A 15,575-nucleotide genomic window follows, 5' to 3' on the forward strand; every position below is an offset into this window, starting at 1 on the left:
CTGCGGCCGCGCATCCCGCAGGGGATCCGCCGGGCGCTGACCCCCGGCGGGGCGGCCGCGGGAAAGTTTTGCGAGAGCGGCGTGCGGGCTGCGCCCCGCGGAGACGGGCGGCGGGCAGAGCGGGGGTCCGGGCGAGGGGCGGCCGCGGGGGTCTGTCCGGGTGGCTCTGCCCGCGGTGCCGGGCGGGACGGATGCGGTACGGGCGGGATGCGGCTGCAGGTGCGTTATTCCAGCCGGTGCCGCGCCCGCCCCGTTTTCTCTACAGTGTTGCACGACCCAAGTACCGCTTCTTGTTTCTTGCGGAGGCTTTGTTCTCTTTCCCCGGGTACCGCTCCTCCTCGGTTGGAGCTGATGAAGGGGACGTTTCTCCCTGGTGCTTGTAGCTCTATTCCCAAGGAAATTACCCGGCACAATTATCAGAAGTGCAAAGCAATTCACGTTTTATAATTAAATTCATATAGTAATTATTACCTCGTTAAAATCTGCAGAGAGATGCGACACAGAAATAGTTGAAAGAAAATATCACCCGTCCCTTTTGTAGTGGTGTTACCCCTGATAGTGCATACGGAGATTTTAAATGGTCAGTAGGACCCAAAACTCTACTACTCTGAAAGTTCTTTGTATGCAACAATTGCCACTGAAGTTGTGAGAGGAAAGAGCAAAATGCCTCTTCTCTAGCCTCCTCTTTACCATTTGAATGATTGCACATGGGTACGTGGAAATGGCTTGATTGTGTTGAGTGTGCTTTAAGTAAAAGTTTTTCCATCCCCAAATGGCACGTTACACACGTCGAGGAGATTATAAATGTGCTGCATATGTTGCATGGCTGCACATTAGCTAGATGGAGCGTGGCGTGATTGCTGGTGCTTGGGTGTAGGTGATAAAGGCACAAGCAGAGAATACAAGCTGTCGGAGCTGTAAGGCAGAATTAATTTCTTTTAGGGATTTCCTAGTGACATCATTCATAATTATATGGCTTAATCCTCTAATCTACTGTAGAGCCTTCAGTTCACATTGGGCCGAATCCACCAAGTCCTGAGATGATTTTTACTCCCGCCCACCTGACTGAATCATTTGGGGTGTTGCTTGTGTAAGCCACTGATTTAAGGGGAATGGCCCAATTACTTTGAATAGGAATTGAAAGCAACATCAGCCAGAATTGGGCCCAGGCATTGCACAGTTCTCCAGTGAGAGCAGATGACTTGATGCTTAATTTTTACTTCAGAAAGAAACAGTATTTGCAGCTGCTTGTTCCACTGAGGAGAGACAGCATAAAATACCAGATGCAAGTGCAGTTGATATGCCTGTGGTTTCTTTCTGATAGACTGGTGGAGACCACAGGGAAAAAGGAGACTTGGTTGTCATACTGAAGCTGCTGATTTGTTGTTTATTAATTATTAACTACACTTTTGAGTGCCTGCTGCAGTTTGAAGAGCCAGCTCAGGAAAATGACTAGGTATTTAAAGCAGTGTAGGATCTTGCTAAATAGTTACTGTGACATTGGAAACACTCTGCTTTTGAAAGTATTTTAAAAGCTGGAAGGGGGCACACTGAAGCTGTCACACAAGATCCTTCATTGGCATAAATCGAAGCCTGTGCAGCTACAGTGATGTATACTTGTTGAGCCTTGGGTATTCAGGCTGGAATAAACTGTTTTAATAGAGCAGTGGAGCTGCTGTGATTTATGGGAGTGCCTATACTTGCTTGATGTGGTTTCTGTCCTCACCCTGTTGATGACTGCGACAGAGCTTTCACTTACTTTAATGGGGTTAAGATTTGTCTTACTGGACATACCTTGTCCTTTCTGTTGAGCAAGTTTTAGTACCTATTTGACCTCGTTTCATATAAGTAGGTTATTGCTGATCTGATTTGAATAGATGTAGCCCTTTCAAATGAGGAACAGCGTACTCTCTTCCTCACAGAGACAGCAAACACTGTCTTTCCTGATAGGTAGGTTCACACAATTTACATTGTGCTGCTTTTCTCGTGAAAACCTTAGAAGAAATAATAATACCTTTCTGGTTTTGATGCTGGTGTTTATTCCAGAAGGGGAAGTTGTTCTTGGTCTGTCAGCGTGTTCAGTGTCAGTTGTGGTTGTTCACTGCCAAGTGTCTGGGGTGTAAGTCAAAGATAGTACTATAAACTTGATGATGTTGCTGGTTATCTGGGAAGTTTTTACCTTTGGAGAAGTTTATCTGGGTTCTGTAATTCTAATTTTCTACAAAATGTGTTTATCCCCATATCCTTATGAAAGCACTGTGTATGTATGGATGTGTCTGCACTCTTGGAGCTTCAGTTCCATCAGACACCTCTAGATCTTAATTTTCCTTGTAGAGTAAGGTTGCTAGAGACCTAAAGTGTTCAGTATTTTTTACTACTCTGTCCCTTGTGGAGTAGAATCCTCTGCATTAGCACAACACGTTTTTCCAACAAATTTTAATCCTTGAGGAAAGGAGGAAGTGCTGTAGTACAGATGATTTATGAGTAGTATGTGTAACGTGTTTGTTCTGTACACCTCGGTAATTTCTCAGAACCTTTCAAAGAATCAAACTAGAGTATTTGCTGCTTAACTGATCCAGAAGTGCAGTCCTGGAATAACAAATCAATCAATTTAAAGCTGAATGTAAGTCCACTCAGTGGAAATCAATCTGGACGTGCTTTACAGGTAATGTCCTTGCTCCATGGAAGTCAGTGGGACTTTTACCATTGACTTCAGCTGTGTCAGGATTTCATTCTTGAAGCCTGTTTCCATTACTAATGACGTTAGTGAAAAATTTCATTAGGAAAGTGTTTGGATCCCACACAAGATATTTGACCTATGTCTCAGGCACAGGTCTCCTGTCACACTTATTGCTGTGTTGAGAGAGACACGGAGGTCAGGCTGGCCTCTCCCCATCCCTAGAAGAAGGACATATGTTTAATGAACTTGGTGTGCTGTAACTATCAAGTTGCCCTTAGCTTTTCAACATAGAAGTTTCAAACTGCTTGAGTCTGTCTTTTCTGTCAATCCCATCAGGTCTCTACTGGATCGAGGAGTGCTCGTTTTTTTCCTGAGCATAAACCTTTTCTAAATTTTAGGTTTAGATTTGTGCTTCTTCTGTAGGTGCTTCTGCAGCCCAGAGATGCTACTGCTGGTTTAGATGAATGAATGTCTGTTTGTAGGTGGCTTTGGCGCACTTTGTAGGTGCCAACTGTGCTGAAATACAGAGGTGCCCTTCTAAAGCAGTATCAAACAATTTTGTAAGTCACCCCAGGCTCTTAGATTACAGGATGGTGTTCTTTGCCCTACTACCCTATCTCCTCCAGGGTCCTTTTGTCCAGTTGGGAAGATGGATTGCATGTACACTATGAGCTGTGGGCCTGATTGGTTGGTCACAGCATAAAATGTGAGAGGAATTCTCAGTCCTCGCGTCTCCCTGGAAATAGTGTGGCCAATAGACGAATGCTGCAAATCTCTCTCATCAGTTTGCATAGGTGGTTATGCTTTCCTTATTTATTGCTCTTTAACCTTATGAAGATACTGGATTAACGTATCAGTTTTAGAATGTTTTAACGTCTGTGTAGGAAAATCTCTGAAAAGGAAATAGTTTAATTGAAAGAACTGGAATAGAATATCTTCTCTTTCCTGCAGCAGAGGTACTGTCTTATAAGTAATTACTGTATACAGTGTGTGTGTGAGTGGGAAGGTACTAGAAATGTCTGTGCTAGATATTCTTCTCCATTCTTTTCATTACCTGATTTGAAATAAAAATTGATCTCTCTGCCTCCAACAGCTGTAGGGTTTGGAATGGATCCTGACTTACAGATTGATATCATCACAGAACTGGATCTTGTGAACACAACCTTTGGGATAACACAGGTTTCAGGACTACACAATGCCAGCAAAGCATTTTTATTCCAAGGTAAGAGAAACATCCTCAATTCTCTTATCTCACTTCTATCTGCATGAAATCATAAAAGCTTTGATGCTTAAGTGATTCCCTGTAATGGTGGTCTTACTTAACTGTTGCTTTCTTTAATTTTTATTTTTTGGGAATAGTTCTTGTTACTTTCCTGAAATGCAGATGACATTGTTTTGTGTGTGCTGTCAGGTAGTGGAGGTTAGAGATATTTAGGGAAGTATTTCTGGGTAGGTTTTCAATACTCCCCAATATTTATTTCTAACTAAATATGTGAAAGTGGTTCCAAGGGATGGACTCTGTTGTGTTCTTTCTCTCTGTGATTATACAAATGCAGAGACACACACAACTAAAGCTCTGTAACTATGAGAAAGCATTTAATGTGTTGACACTGATTAGTAACATAGCAAGTCTTTCATCGACTTTGTGAAAGCTGCTAAATTGGGAAAATAGAACAGTACTGTGTTTAGCTGCCCAAGCTGAGTACCAGGGACAGGATAAGTCACTTTGAATTATGATTCCCCCCCCTTCATTCAGTATTCTAAGATCATTTTGTGAAGTGTTTTAAAATGATGTCTTTTTTTTGTATTTTTTTACTGAGTGAAATTCTGGATGTAGTTTTATAATGTATTTTAAGTAAGGCCTAGATTAAGAGACAATGTCCTGTGGGGTGAAAGCACTGAGTTGCTACAATATGCTTATTAGGCAAGAAAGACATTTATGTCATTTAAGATTAACATGTGAATTAAAGCACAATTGGGAACATTTTTATTGTGGAGACTTCCTATATTTGTTTTTTCTTTACTGTGCTTTACTCAGTGTTGAATTGTGCATATTAGTGTCTCACTTTTTCATGTCTGTCCTCTGTTGCTGTTTTTAGAGGCAAATGATTATGATCCCATTCAGCTTTAGTTCTGGATTTGCAGTGCTACTGACTTTATTGTAAATAATAAAGGAAGGGAGTCTGTAATCTTAGTTCATTCTTTATCTGGCCAAGGCCATCTTAGGAGTCAGAGCTGATGTAGGGTGTTGACCTTGACTGGATGCCAGGCACCCACCAAATCTGCTCTATCACTCCCCTCTGCAACTGGACAGGGGAGAGAAAATATAGCAAAAGGTTCATGAGTTGAGATACAGGCAGGGAGAAATCACTCAGTGATTACTGTCATGGGCAAAACAGAGTGAGCCTGGGGATATTAATTGAATTTATTACTAACAAAATCAAAGCAGGATAATGAGAAGTAAAAACAGACCTTAAAGATGCCTTCCCCCTACCCCTCCCTCCTTCCCAGCTTTACCTCTCCACCCCAGTGGTGCAGGGAAACAGGGAATGGGGGTTACAGTCAGTTCCTCACAGGTTGTTTGTGCTGCTGCTCAGGGAGAGGAGGGTCCTTCTCCTGCTCCTCGTGGGGTCTGTCCCATGGGAGACGGTTCTCCACGAACCTCTCCAGCGTGAGTCCACCCCACAAGCAACAGTTCTCCCCAAACTGCTGTGAAGTGGGTCACTTTCCCACAGGGTCAGTCCTTCAGGCACAGGCTGCTCCAACGTGGGTACCCCCCACGGGGCCACACATCCTACCAGGAAACCTGCTCCAGTGTGGGCTCCTCTCTCCATGGATCCACAGGGCCCTGCCAGGACCTGCTCCAGCACAAGCTTCCCAGAGGTTCACAACTCTCTTTTGGGCATCCACCTGCTCCGGTGTGGGGCTCCTCCAGGGGCTGCAGGAGGATCTCTGCTCCCCCATGGACCCCCATGTGCTGCAGGGCACGACTGCCTCACCACGGGCTGCAGGGGAATCTCAGCTCTGGTGCCTGGAGCACCTCCTGCCCCTCCTTCTGCACTGACCGTGGTGCCAGAGCTGTTCTTCTCACATATTTCCACTCCTCTCTTCTCTGACCACAATTACATCTGTGCAATAACTTTTTTTTTTTTCATTCTTAAATATGTTATTACAGACCTGTTACTGTCATTGCTGACTGGCCCATTCTCAGAGAAGCCACCCTTGTAGTCCCCTCACCACCAAAACCTGGCCACACAAACCCAATATGGACATGGAGACCACCTCAGGATTTGTTTCCAGTCTTTTATGATACAACAAGTAGCATGATTTTCACTGATTTCCAAATTAATGTCCAGAAATGCAGCATTAATTTATTAATTTAAAGATATCAATTGTGTTTTCTTCAGATACCTTGACTTCAGGTTTGTGTGTTATGGACAAAGAGTATTGAAGTACAACCATTCCTCCAAGGGCTGCAGTGCCCCAAATATATGAATAATTCTAATTGCTATTCCGTGCAGCTTATTGCAACCACACTGGTGAACTGTCGTGGTGAGTTTTCACAGGCTGGTGGTCAAAGCTGTAGGGGAGAAGTCTGAGATGTTTGTCAGAGAATGGATTGAGACCATTGCTGAAAGGTTAATGGTGAAGATGTTATGGATATTCTATTCTTTTTTCCTTGGAGGAATACACCTGTAATTTAGGAACTTAGGCAGGACTAGTGTAAAAAAGGTAGAACGTATGAAATTTGTGTGAACTGAAAGATAAATGTTCTTGGGAAGCAATAAACAAAAATTCACTGTATGAAGTGAATAAACAATTTGAACGCTGTAGTTAGGTACATAAAGCTTTTTTTTACCATTCCCACAACAGAAATTGTTTTTGCTAATGCACACAGGAATAACCCTGTGCTTGAATATCACCTCTAAGTGTAAAACTTTCTGGAAGGTGGCTCGGGAAGATTACTTTCTTCAGTAAAGCTCATCAGCCCTTGGGTCAGGAGAAGATTGTCAGATGGGATGGAAGTCTGAGGATGCCCTGTTGTCTGCTTCCCTTCTTGTTCATATCTGTTATTTGTTAAATGTCAGCAGCTGAATGAATTCCCTTTTACTGACAGAGGTGACTTACTTTACAACTACAGTCTGGCTGTGTACCAGGTCCCTTGGCTGGAACCAGGAGATACTTAATTTTGATTTTTTTTATCTTGCCATGCAGTAAAACCAATATAGAACTTGGGGCAATGCATGGACAACTGCTGTGTCTAAGATAGAAGTAGTAGTTTCTGCCTCAGAGATTCACAAGAAAAACTTCACCAACGTGAAGCAAGGCTGAAAGTTAGTGGTTAGTTTCAAAATTACTTTATCCTACTGGACTAGCTATTCCAGCCTCCAAGATGTGGTCTTTTCAGCACAGCTTTGCTTTGGTTAGTCCTTCCCATGTGTGAGTAGTCACTCACACATGCCTTGCTGCATCCCACTGCTCCAGGATTGCCTTTCAGGCTCTGGCAGGGGAGAGCCTGTTTCACCTCGCAGGATGTTTGCTGAACATGGAGCCACATTAGAAGACCTCTTTCCAGGCTTTCACCGCTGAGGATTCCCTAGTTTAGGACATAAGAAAAGTTTGTGAGTATGTTCTTTGGCATGTGGTTTTTCATAGGGATGGTTTTGCCTGCTGCCTTTGACAGCAGTGTATTGGGGCTTGGAGCTTCCATAAAGGTTCCCTGTGGATCATTTTCTGTCTTGTAAGTTGTATTTTCTACAATGGCTGTAATGGAGCTGTTCAAACTGAGAGTGTTCTTTTGTGTGTCCCAGCAAGTTTACATTTTTTAAGGTAGAGGAATGGTAATTTTTCCCCAGCCTGGACAGTTATGTGTCCAAGGGTAGTGAAAATATGGATTGTTTGCCTAAACAAGATTCCTTTTCTGTGAATTAAACTATTTGAAACAGAAAGCTTTATGAGTTTTGAGCATTTTTTCTGTTGCATTGAGGTGAAAAGAGGAAATGAAGGAGTGGGGTGATTTGAAGACACGCACAAGAGAAAGGGAAACTATTATTTTTAATTAGATATTTGATCAGTGGTGTTAGCTCTCTTACAGTAAGTGACACACTGTTTGTTACAGAGTTTCTGGGGAGTGATGTCATGATTTAATTTATCCTAGAGAAAACATAGATTCTTTTCCCTGGAGAGTTTGCAATTTCAGTCTGATGCAATTTTAGTCCAACACATTGCAGCGAAGCTGGTATCCTGATTTTTTAATAATATTGATAGTAACAACCAAAACTCAGTTTTCTGTGAGAAGCAGCTCTGCAAGCAAAGAAATGCATTAAATTCTGTTGCAAATTATGTGACAGCGTGGTAGAAACAAAGTGCCAATCGAGAGATGTGGGTTGCCTTTGGGCAAGCAAATCTGTTCCTAATTCAGAAAAGCATAGAAACCTATAATTAAGTGTAGTCAACTGAGCGGTCCTATTGGGCATGGACTTCGATTATTAGAGTATTTCAGCAAGATTTTTTATTGATCAGTTCCATTGTTTGTATGTTTTAGTTTCATTCTCTGTGAAATGGGGATGAGAAAATAAAAAATGCGGTGTAAGTATTGACAGTGTGAATTAGAAGAAATGTAGATATCTAACTCATAATTGCAATTCTGCAAACAGTCTGATTGTTAAGATCCCTGACATTGTGGGGACTTTATAATTTATTAATTTGTCAACACTAGAGTGGGGAAAAATGTCTTTGTGGGTTGTTCTGGCATGAAGGGACAAAGGAGGGTGAGTGGAGGTTCTTGGCTAGAGTGCTCTTGGGGAATGGGGCACCAAAGATCCTGATGTCTGACCCACATCTCCTCACCTCCAACCAGGAGTCCAAAGAATTGAAGGAAACAGTTTGGGGGGCGGGTGGGAAATAAACCTAAAAAAAGTATTGAAAATGTTAATTGTTCACCTAATATGTTACGGTAACATCTTACAAACATTGAATGAAACACATTTGTAAATATGTCTCACATCTGTAAATTTGTATCTTACAAACATGAAAAAATGAACAGGATCAGAATCCCAGAACGGTGTTTTAGTGTAAATTTTAGTACATCAAGAAACAGGGAGCTATGGCTCCCTTGATAGTGCTTCATCCTGTTCTGTTTCAGATAGCAGGGAAGCAGGGCTTGTTTTGACCCTGACTTGGCAGGATCTTGAGTTCAGTGGTAGAGAAAAATTCTCATGGTAAATAAGGCAAGAGGAGGTGCTTCAGTGGCCATCCTATTTCTAGGTAGACTGAGCCCAATTTTTAGCCTAGCTGTTAAATTATGTGATTAATAACCAGTCTAACTTTTGTTCTATGCTCAGTTCTCATTGGGGAAGTAAAATTGTATTCCTTTTACAAACTGTCAGCTATGCCTCTTTCTTTTTAATTCTTCTCACAACATCTCTTTTGTGCTAACAGAGACTTAAAGCCTTTACTTATAAAACAGTTCCCCTCTAGAAGTTTATTAAGGCTTTGCTGTTTCCTTTCCTAGCAATCTGGCAGTATTTTTCAACTTGGCCTTTAAATTAGGAATGGTCTTTTTACTATGTATGCTATGTTTAGCACTCAGTAAAAGAAACCACTAAGTACTGTTAAAAGTCTAAAGATGTATAGTCCTTTCTTCCTTGACCGTTTTTTGACTTACATTAAACAACCAGTAGATTTGTAAGAGAAACACCTGGCCTGGAGCTCCTGCAGCACAGGGTTCAGTCATGCTCCTTATTCCCACTTCGTACAAGTGTCTGCTGAGTTTTTTTCTGTGCAGCCATGGCTCCAACAGGAAAGGCGAAAGAATAACAAGTATCTTAAAGCACAGAGAAAGGCAATGTTTTTGTGAGAAAGAGAGTGAAACTTGTTGAGTTCCTGAAACAAAAGGACTGTCCTGCTTCAGGCCAAAGAGAGATCAAAGCTGCAGTGCTAAGGCAGGTAGAGGTGCCTCCCAGAAGACTCTCTTGAGTTTCTAGATGAAGTGCAACCCTCTCTGTTGGTGTTTTCTTTCAATGTTTTACGAATCCTGACTTTTTTTCCTCACTTAGAGAGTAGAAGTGTTTCCAGACCTCACTCCAGGAGTCTGAGTCCTAGAAGTCAGGTTTTGCAGTGCCGAACTGAAGGGAGTTTTGATTGCTGGCAAGCTTTGAGATTGGTGGATAAGGACAACTGCATAAGTTGATCTTGTCATCAAGAGTGGGCACATACCCTTTATATCAGGAACTCTGGCTCTGCTTCTGGTAAGACAGTCTTCAGGATACACTTGCGATGTGGTTGGGGAAGGAGCTCAGCACTGAGCTGTGCTCAGTAAATTCACAGGCCAGGTGAGGAGGCTGCTGTGTTTGTTCATCCGTGCGTGAACATCATCTCACCCGAATCTCACTGACCTGTGCGCTGTGGCCGAGGTTGTAATCCACTTCAAGTGTTAAACTCAGTTGTGCCAGCATAACGTGTAAGGTGTGTGAGCTGCAGAGCTTCAAAAAGAGCCAGGACTGAATGAGAGGGAGCAGATAACGGCTCAGGGAAGAAACATATGATTACTCTTCTGGGGGTGGGTGGTGGGAGGTCTGCAGTGAGTAGGAGAGATAAACTTTAATTTTAGACTTCAGGCTTTAGTCCTTCTTTACATGAGATAATGACACAAGAGTCATTGCTTTCTGTGGGATCTCTCCTGCTATGTTTATAGCAAATATTAAGTATCAGCGATGTCATTTTTACAGAACAGAAATCTTACAGTAGCAAAAAAATTAGGAAGGCACAACATGAGTTGCTGGAAATCTTAGTTCTGCCTTCTGTGGTTGTAGAAGAGAGTAGCTCTAGTATCTTCTCCATGCCTGGTGGTATCTGAATATTCCATCTTGCTGGGATGCTGGAGTTTTTGGGGCACACCTCCTGAGGCTGTCGGTGCCCCACTGCTCCCTATTCTTTGGGACAATTCCTTCTGAAATACCCTTTTCCTGAGGTGCTGCCAGCCAGGCTGTTCCCTGAGGTGGGGCTGTGGGAAGTGGCCAGAACCAGCAGCACCACCCCTGACAGAGGTGCCCTGCACCTCACCACAATACACAGGTTTATCTTTGTGGAAACTCTGCAAACTCCTTGAACTCGTGAGCTTTTATTTTATATTTTAATGGTCAGAGGGTGGTATTTTGCCTGTGCTGTGTCATGCTGTGTAGGCCTGCTCTGGTTCCCACATGGGCAGGTGAATTTGGGGTTTTGCCCCATGATGCCTGCGGGATGCCTATCCTGGGTTTCTGGGTGCTCATGAGGAAGAGGCAGCTGCTGTCAGATAGAACCCTTTGTATGTGTTGGTAAAAACAGCATCAACATCTGAGATGTGGGTCAGCCTCTCGCCCCTGTCGTGTTGCAACATTCAGGTGTTGCTGCTTCCTCAGTCCTAAGTTTTGTCCGTTCTCCTTCTCTTTCCACTGAGATCCCACTCTCACCAGGGCATGGTAGAATTGGTGGTTTACTAAAACCTGATCTGCTTTCAGGGCTTAGTGGCTCCAAAGGCAGCCACAGGCAGCTCTGCTCACCTCAGTGTTGGCAGCACGGAGATGGCAGGGGCCAGGCCAGTGTGTGATTGTGCTTGCAGTGGAAATTTGTGGAATTGTGAGAGATAGGGCCCATCCCATCCCTTGGAGAGCGGGATGCTCATCTGCCCTCTGTGCTCATCCCTTGAATGTCCCCCTGCTTTTCCAAGCTCCAGGCTGGCCCTTAGGAGGTGTGGCAGCTGCCCACCATCCTAGAGTGTTGCCAGAGAGTTCCCTCAGAGCTGTTAGCCCTTTGTCAGCACTCCTAAAATAAAAGTTTAAATAGGATCCCAACAGCTGGGCTGGCTGCACCCAGGAGGATGGAGGAAACTGTGACTTCCCTGACGGAGGTGGTTTCTGGGCTTGTGTCCATCAGCAGGTCTTGACGTCTTTTTGGGATCTGGAGTGCTTGTCCTGATTTCCCCCCATCATTCCCAGACCTCTATAGAAGCTGGAAATGAGAGGGAAATAAAGCTGGAAGTTTAGGGGCAAGGACTGAGTGTGTGACAATGATGAGTGGTCTCCCCTGGGAGCCAGGCAGTGACTTGGGCTGATGCTGGGCAAGGGTGTGGAAGCAGCTGGATGAGATGAACTGTGACAGGCAGGGCAAGAAAATGGCCTCAGGTGGGCATGTGGAGGGGAGAGGAGAGAAAAAGCTGTGTTGAGGAGCTGGAGGCCAAGAAGGAGACAGGTGATGGCCAGACAGGGAAGCTGTGACAGGGATGGTACAAGGACTCTGACCTGGGGGGGAGTGAGGTGCAGGGATGGAGAGCACAGTAAGGGGAGCTGTACACAGCAGCTGGGAGAAGCAGCATGAAGAGAGAGGCAAAGGGCTGTGGCCTGGGTAGAAAACCCAAGGACTGCAGTCTTGGACTAGGAGAGTAGGACTGGTTAAAGGTTTGCTTATGGTAGAGGCAGCACCAGGGCAGCATGATAGGGAAAAGCACAGAAAGTTCAGATTTGGTATTGCTGTGAAGTACCCGTGGTATGTGCTAATATTTAACAAATGTTTTTGGAGGATGAAACTTGGATAATGTGTTTTTTTTTTTTTTTTTTTTTATTAGCCATTTAGAACCTTCACTTTGCTGTGCTTTGGTTGTTCACCTGTAAAGTTGAGGTACTAATGCCCTTTCCTCCAACAATCATGGTATGAAGAATTCATTAATACTTGTAGAGGACTCGAATACTACGCTGCAATAATTAACTTGATCATGGTGTGTTCTGCCTTCAGAGAAGGATTTGACTACGGCAGGTTTACTGTTCAAGGTGAGCCTTGAACAATAAAAATAAAGCAAAACTTAAGATCCTTGTTTGTTAAATAGTTTTGTTCTTCCCTTTGTGCACTGATTGTGAGAAAGGAGCCCTCTGGAAAGAGGTGTGTGATCCTGTAATTAAGAAAGATTTTGGAATATGCATCCCCAGAGGGTTCTCTGTGCTACTTGAATTCTAACAAGTGCCTAACTTATAAATTATATATATTTTTAATATAGCTAATGTTTTAATGTGTTTTGTATACACAATGTAATTTTCTTTTGCAATGAAAAAGTCTTCAGTGTGGGTTTTTTTCTTTGCAAAACTGACCACTTTCAGAACAGAGAAATGATCTGAAATTAAATACAATGAAGTAGGAGGGGATGAATGAGGTGAATCATCTTCAATGGAGAAAATTAAAGATCACCCGAGACATAATTATTAAACAATGCTTTGAGGCTTTGAAGATACATAAACTACTGTTAACTTTGTCAGTTCCCGGAGGTAGTTTTTAAAATACTCATATATACCCATCCTATCTTGGCTGTTTCTTGTTTAATGTTTCAATTATGTTAGAAACCTGTTTAGGAGTAAAATATATCCAGCATATTGATATGAAGGTATTACTTGTAAATAATTGCAGAGTTTCTTGCTCTATATTCTCTTGTTTAAAACACCCCTACCCCTCCTTCCAAGTAAGTGTAGACTAAAATAGAACCATAGTCACATTAAACAACAGTGACCAATTTCTGCTTTCCTTCTTTTTTTCCCCCATCCTGAATGCTGTCATGCTGCCTTCTCTTACTTGACATTTTTTGGATTTCCCATCATGTCTGTAATGATTAGGAAAGAATTCTGAGCACACATTGCCTCTGTCCTTGACAGTTATTTTTGCTTTCCTGGGAGACAATAATTGTGCTACTTGTCTATCTCCATTTGCCATGAGTGTAAGTACAGAGGGGAAGTGGGATAAGCACTTCAGTACTTTTGTAGTATGCTAAAAGCCTTGAATGCTTCTGGCAGCCTGTTGACAAAGTCCTGTCGTGAAGAGAAGCAGAAAGGAAAGCAGAAAGAAAAGAAAGTTCTCTGCTCTTCAGTGGGCTGAGAGGGGCCTGTAGGAATTAGTTTCTGATACTGCTGGTAGGTGTTGTGTTCCACACCATGTGAGCATCTAGGTCCTTACAATGAATGTAGTTCAACTTAGATCAAAGTAAGAATAACAGTCTGAGTTTCTTGTATCTTCATCAAAACAGAAATACAACAAAAATGGTCTTTTCCTGCAAAGATTTTGGCAAACAGATACTCTTAAGTCATTTCATACTGCAAGTAATCAGGTTTTATTAACTACTTGTTTAGTAAACAAGTATTAAACTAGAGTAAGAGTATTGTTCTATAACAAAGTCAGTACCTGAGTTGTGCTGCCTTGAGGCAAATCCCTCCGAGTGTCCCTGGGTAGAGAATCCTGCCCAAGCTCAGGGCAAGTCCCTGCACCTGATATTGCAGGTCTGGGTTAAAAGAGAGCAGAATTGGAGCATTAGTGGGCACTGCTGAGTTAAAACTGCTTAAACAACAGGAGAAGGGAAAAGCAATGCTCAAGAATTGGGCTCTCACTGTAGGCAATGGAACAGGATGGTCCATTATGGTGCATTTTGACCCCAAGAACAATCTCTTAATTCTTAAGCCAATTTTAGTAGAAATACATTAATATCCATTTGAGAAGAGCATTTACACTTGGCCTACTTAATGACATTACTTCTAAACAGAGCAAATCTTTTGCCTAAAAGGAAGTAATTTGAAATTACTATCACGCAAATTTAAACACATGAAATGATTTTTTTTTAAAGATTTTGTACCTTTAAAAAGTACACATAGGCAGGTATAACCAGACCTAATGCAAGAGGCAGGGATGGACCATTTCCTGTGGTGAAACCCCTGCTGTCTTGAACTATCTGTCAAGAATAAAAATTAGATGCTACTTGAGACCTCAACCTATTTCTTCTATGCCAAACTCTAGATTAGTCCTACCACCTGCAGTGTGGGTGTAGAAATGAAAAAAGGGGGACGTTTTTTCTCTTATTTTTTATTTTCGCCACATAAGTGGTATGAAGAATTCATGTCATACTGTGCTGGTTTATGGCATTATGTCATGTGATTGCCCTGCCTTTTGTGGCCTTTTCAGTGATAACAGTACAGAACATTAGATTTTCTCTTTTTTAAATGGAATGGACAAAAAAATTGGTTTTGGCACCTGATGTCCACTATAACATTGAGCCAAATCCTTAGTTGTGTAGGCTGCTAAACCAGCAAAGTTCTGTAATTCTGACAAGAGGGATCTGTGAATCAGTATTTTGGAGCAATAAGTACTATAGCTCAGAACTGCTTTTGCTTCTTAAAAATGTCTCATTGCAGTTTTTCTGTCCTTCATCCTACGTCCTTTGTGGTAACATTTCTTACAGAGTTACAGCTGAGTTTGCTGTGGGTCCCCTGTGCTATAAATAGGAAAAATAGTATAGGATCACTACAGCTGCAGGGATTATTTTAGAGAGTCTGTCTTTCCCTTGCACATGTGGGTGACTCCTCCCTCTGAAGCTGTGAGTTTTCCATTTGGCATAAGTGGGCTTACTTCTAAAACAGTTAAATTTGTGTTGTAAAGCTTATTTCTGTGTTGTGTAGCCTCCTTCTTTTACTTGTTCTTTTAATTTTTAAAAAATCTTTTGTAAACTGGAACAGAGCAAAGATATTCTGAGAGCAAAACATGTATAAAACTGGATCTTGTAGTTTAAATACTCATTGCTTCTATGATGAAAGACTGTCTACAGATGGCATTCAGACTTTCCTCTGCTTCTCTCTCTCCACTTCAGCTCATTGTGAATAACAATGTTGAAATTTTAAAGCCTCTTCTTGGGGACTGGGGAAAATAACAAAGCCAAGATGTGTGGGAGGAGAGTGGGGTTTGTGTGTTTATGTGTCGTGATTTCTCTTGGTCTGTGGAGGTCTCTACGGATGTTCATCGTGTTGTTTGGAAAATAAAGTAGCACAGCCTTAAAGCATGATATTTATAGAATAATTTGGTAAATGCTGGTGATTTGGAAACCATGTACTAC

At 42.4% G+C, this 15,575-nt stretch overlaps 1 protein-coding gene across 2 annotated transcripts in view; it reads left to right on the forward strand.

The window, feature by feature from the left end:
• The window catches only part of NELL1 (neural EGFL like 1), a 277,760-nt gene that overhangs the window by 377 nt on the left and 261,808 nt on the right, over positions 1 to 15,575 (forward strand). For both annotated transcript variants that reach the window (XM_027732486.2, XM_027732482.2), the window contains exon 2: positions 3,774 to 3,902. In XM_027732486.2, coding sequence (XP_027588287.2) covers positions 3,774 to 3,902 — 129 coding nt within the window. The remainder of the gene's footprint in view (positions 1 to 3,773; positions 3,903 to 15,575) is intronic.

The sequence above is a fragment of the Pipra filicauda genome, unplaced genomic scaffold (genome assembly GCF_003945595.2).
Source record: "Pipra filicauda isolate LSUMZ 115617 unplaced genomic scaffold, ASM394559v2 scaffold45_size4122338_pilon, whole genome shotgun sequence".
Classification (NCBI taxonomy): Eukaryota; Metazoa; Chordata; class Aves; order Passeriformes; family Pipridae; genus Pipra; species Pipra filicauda.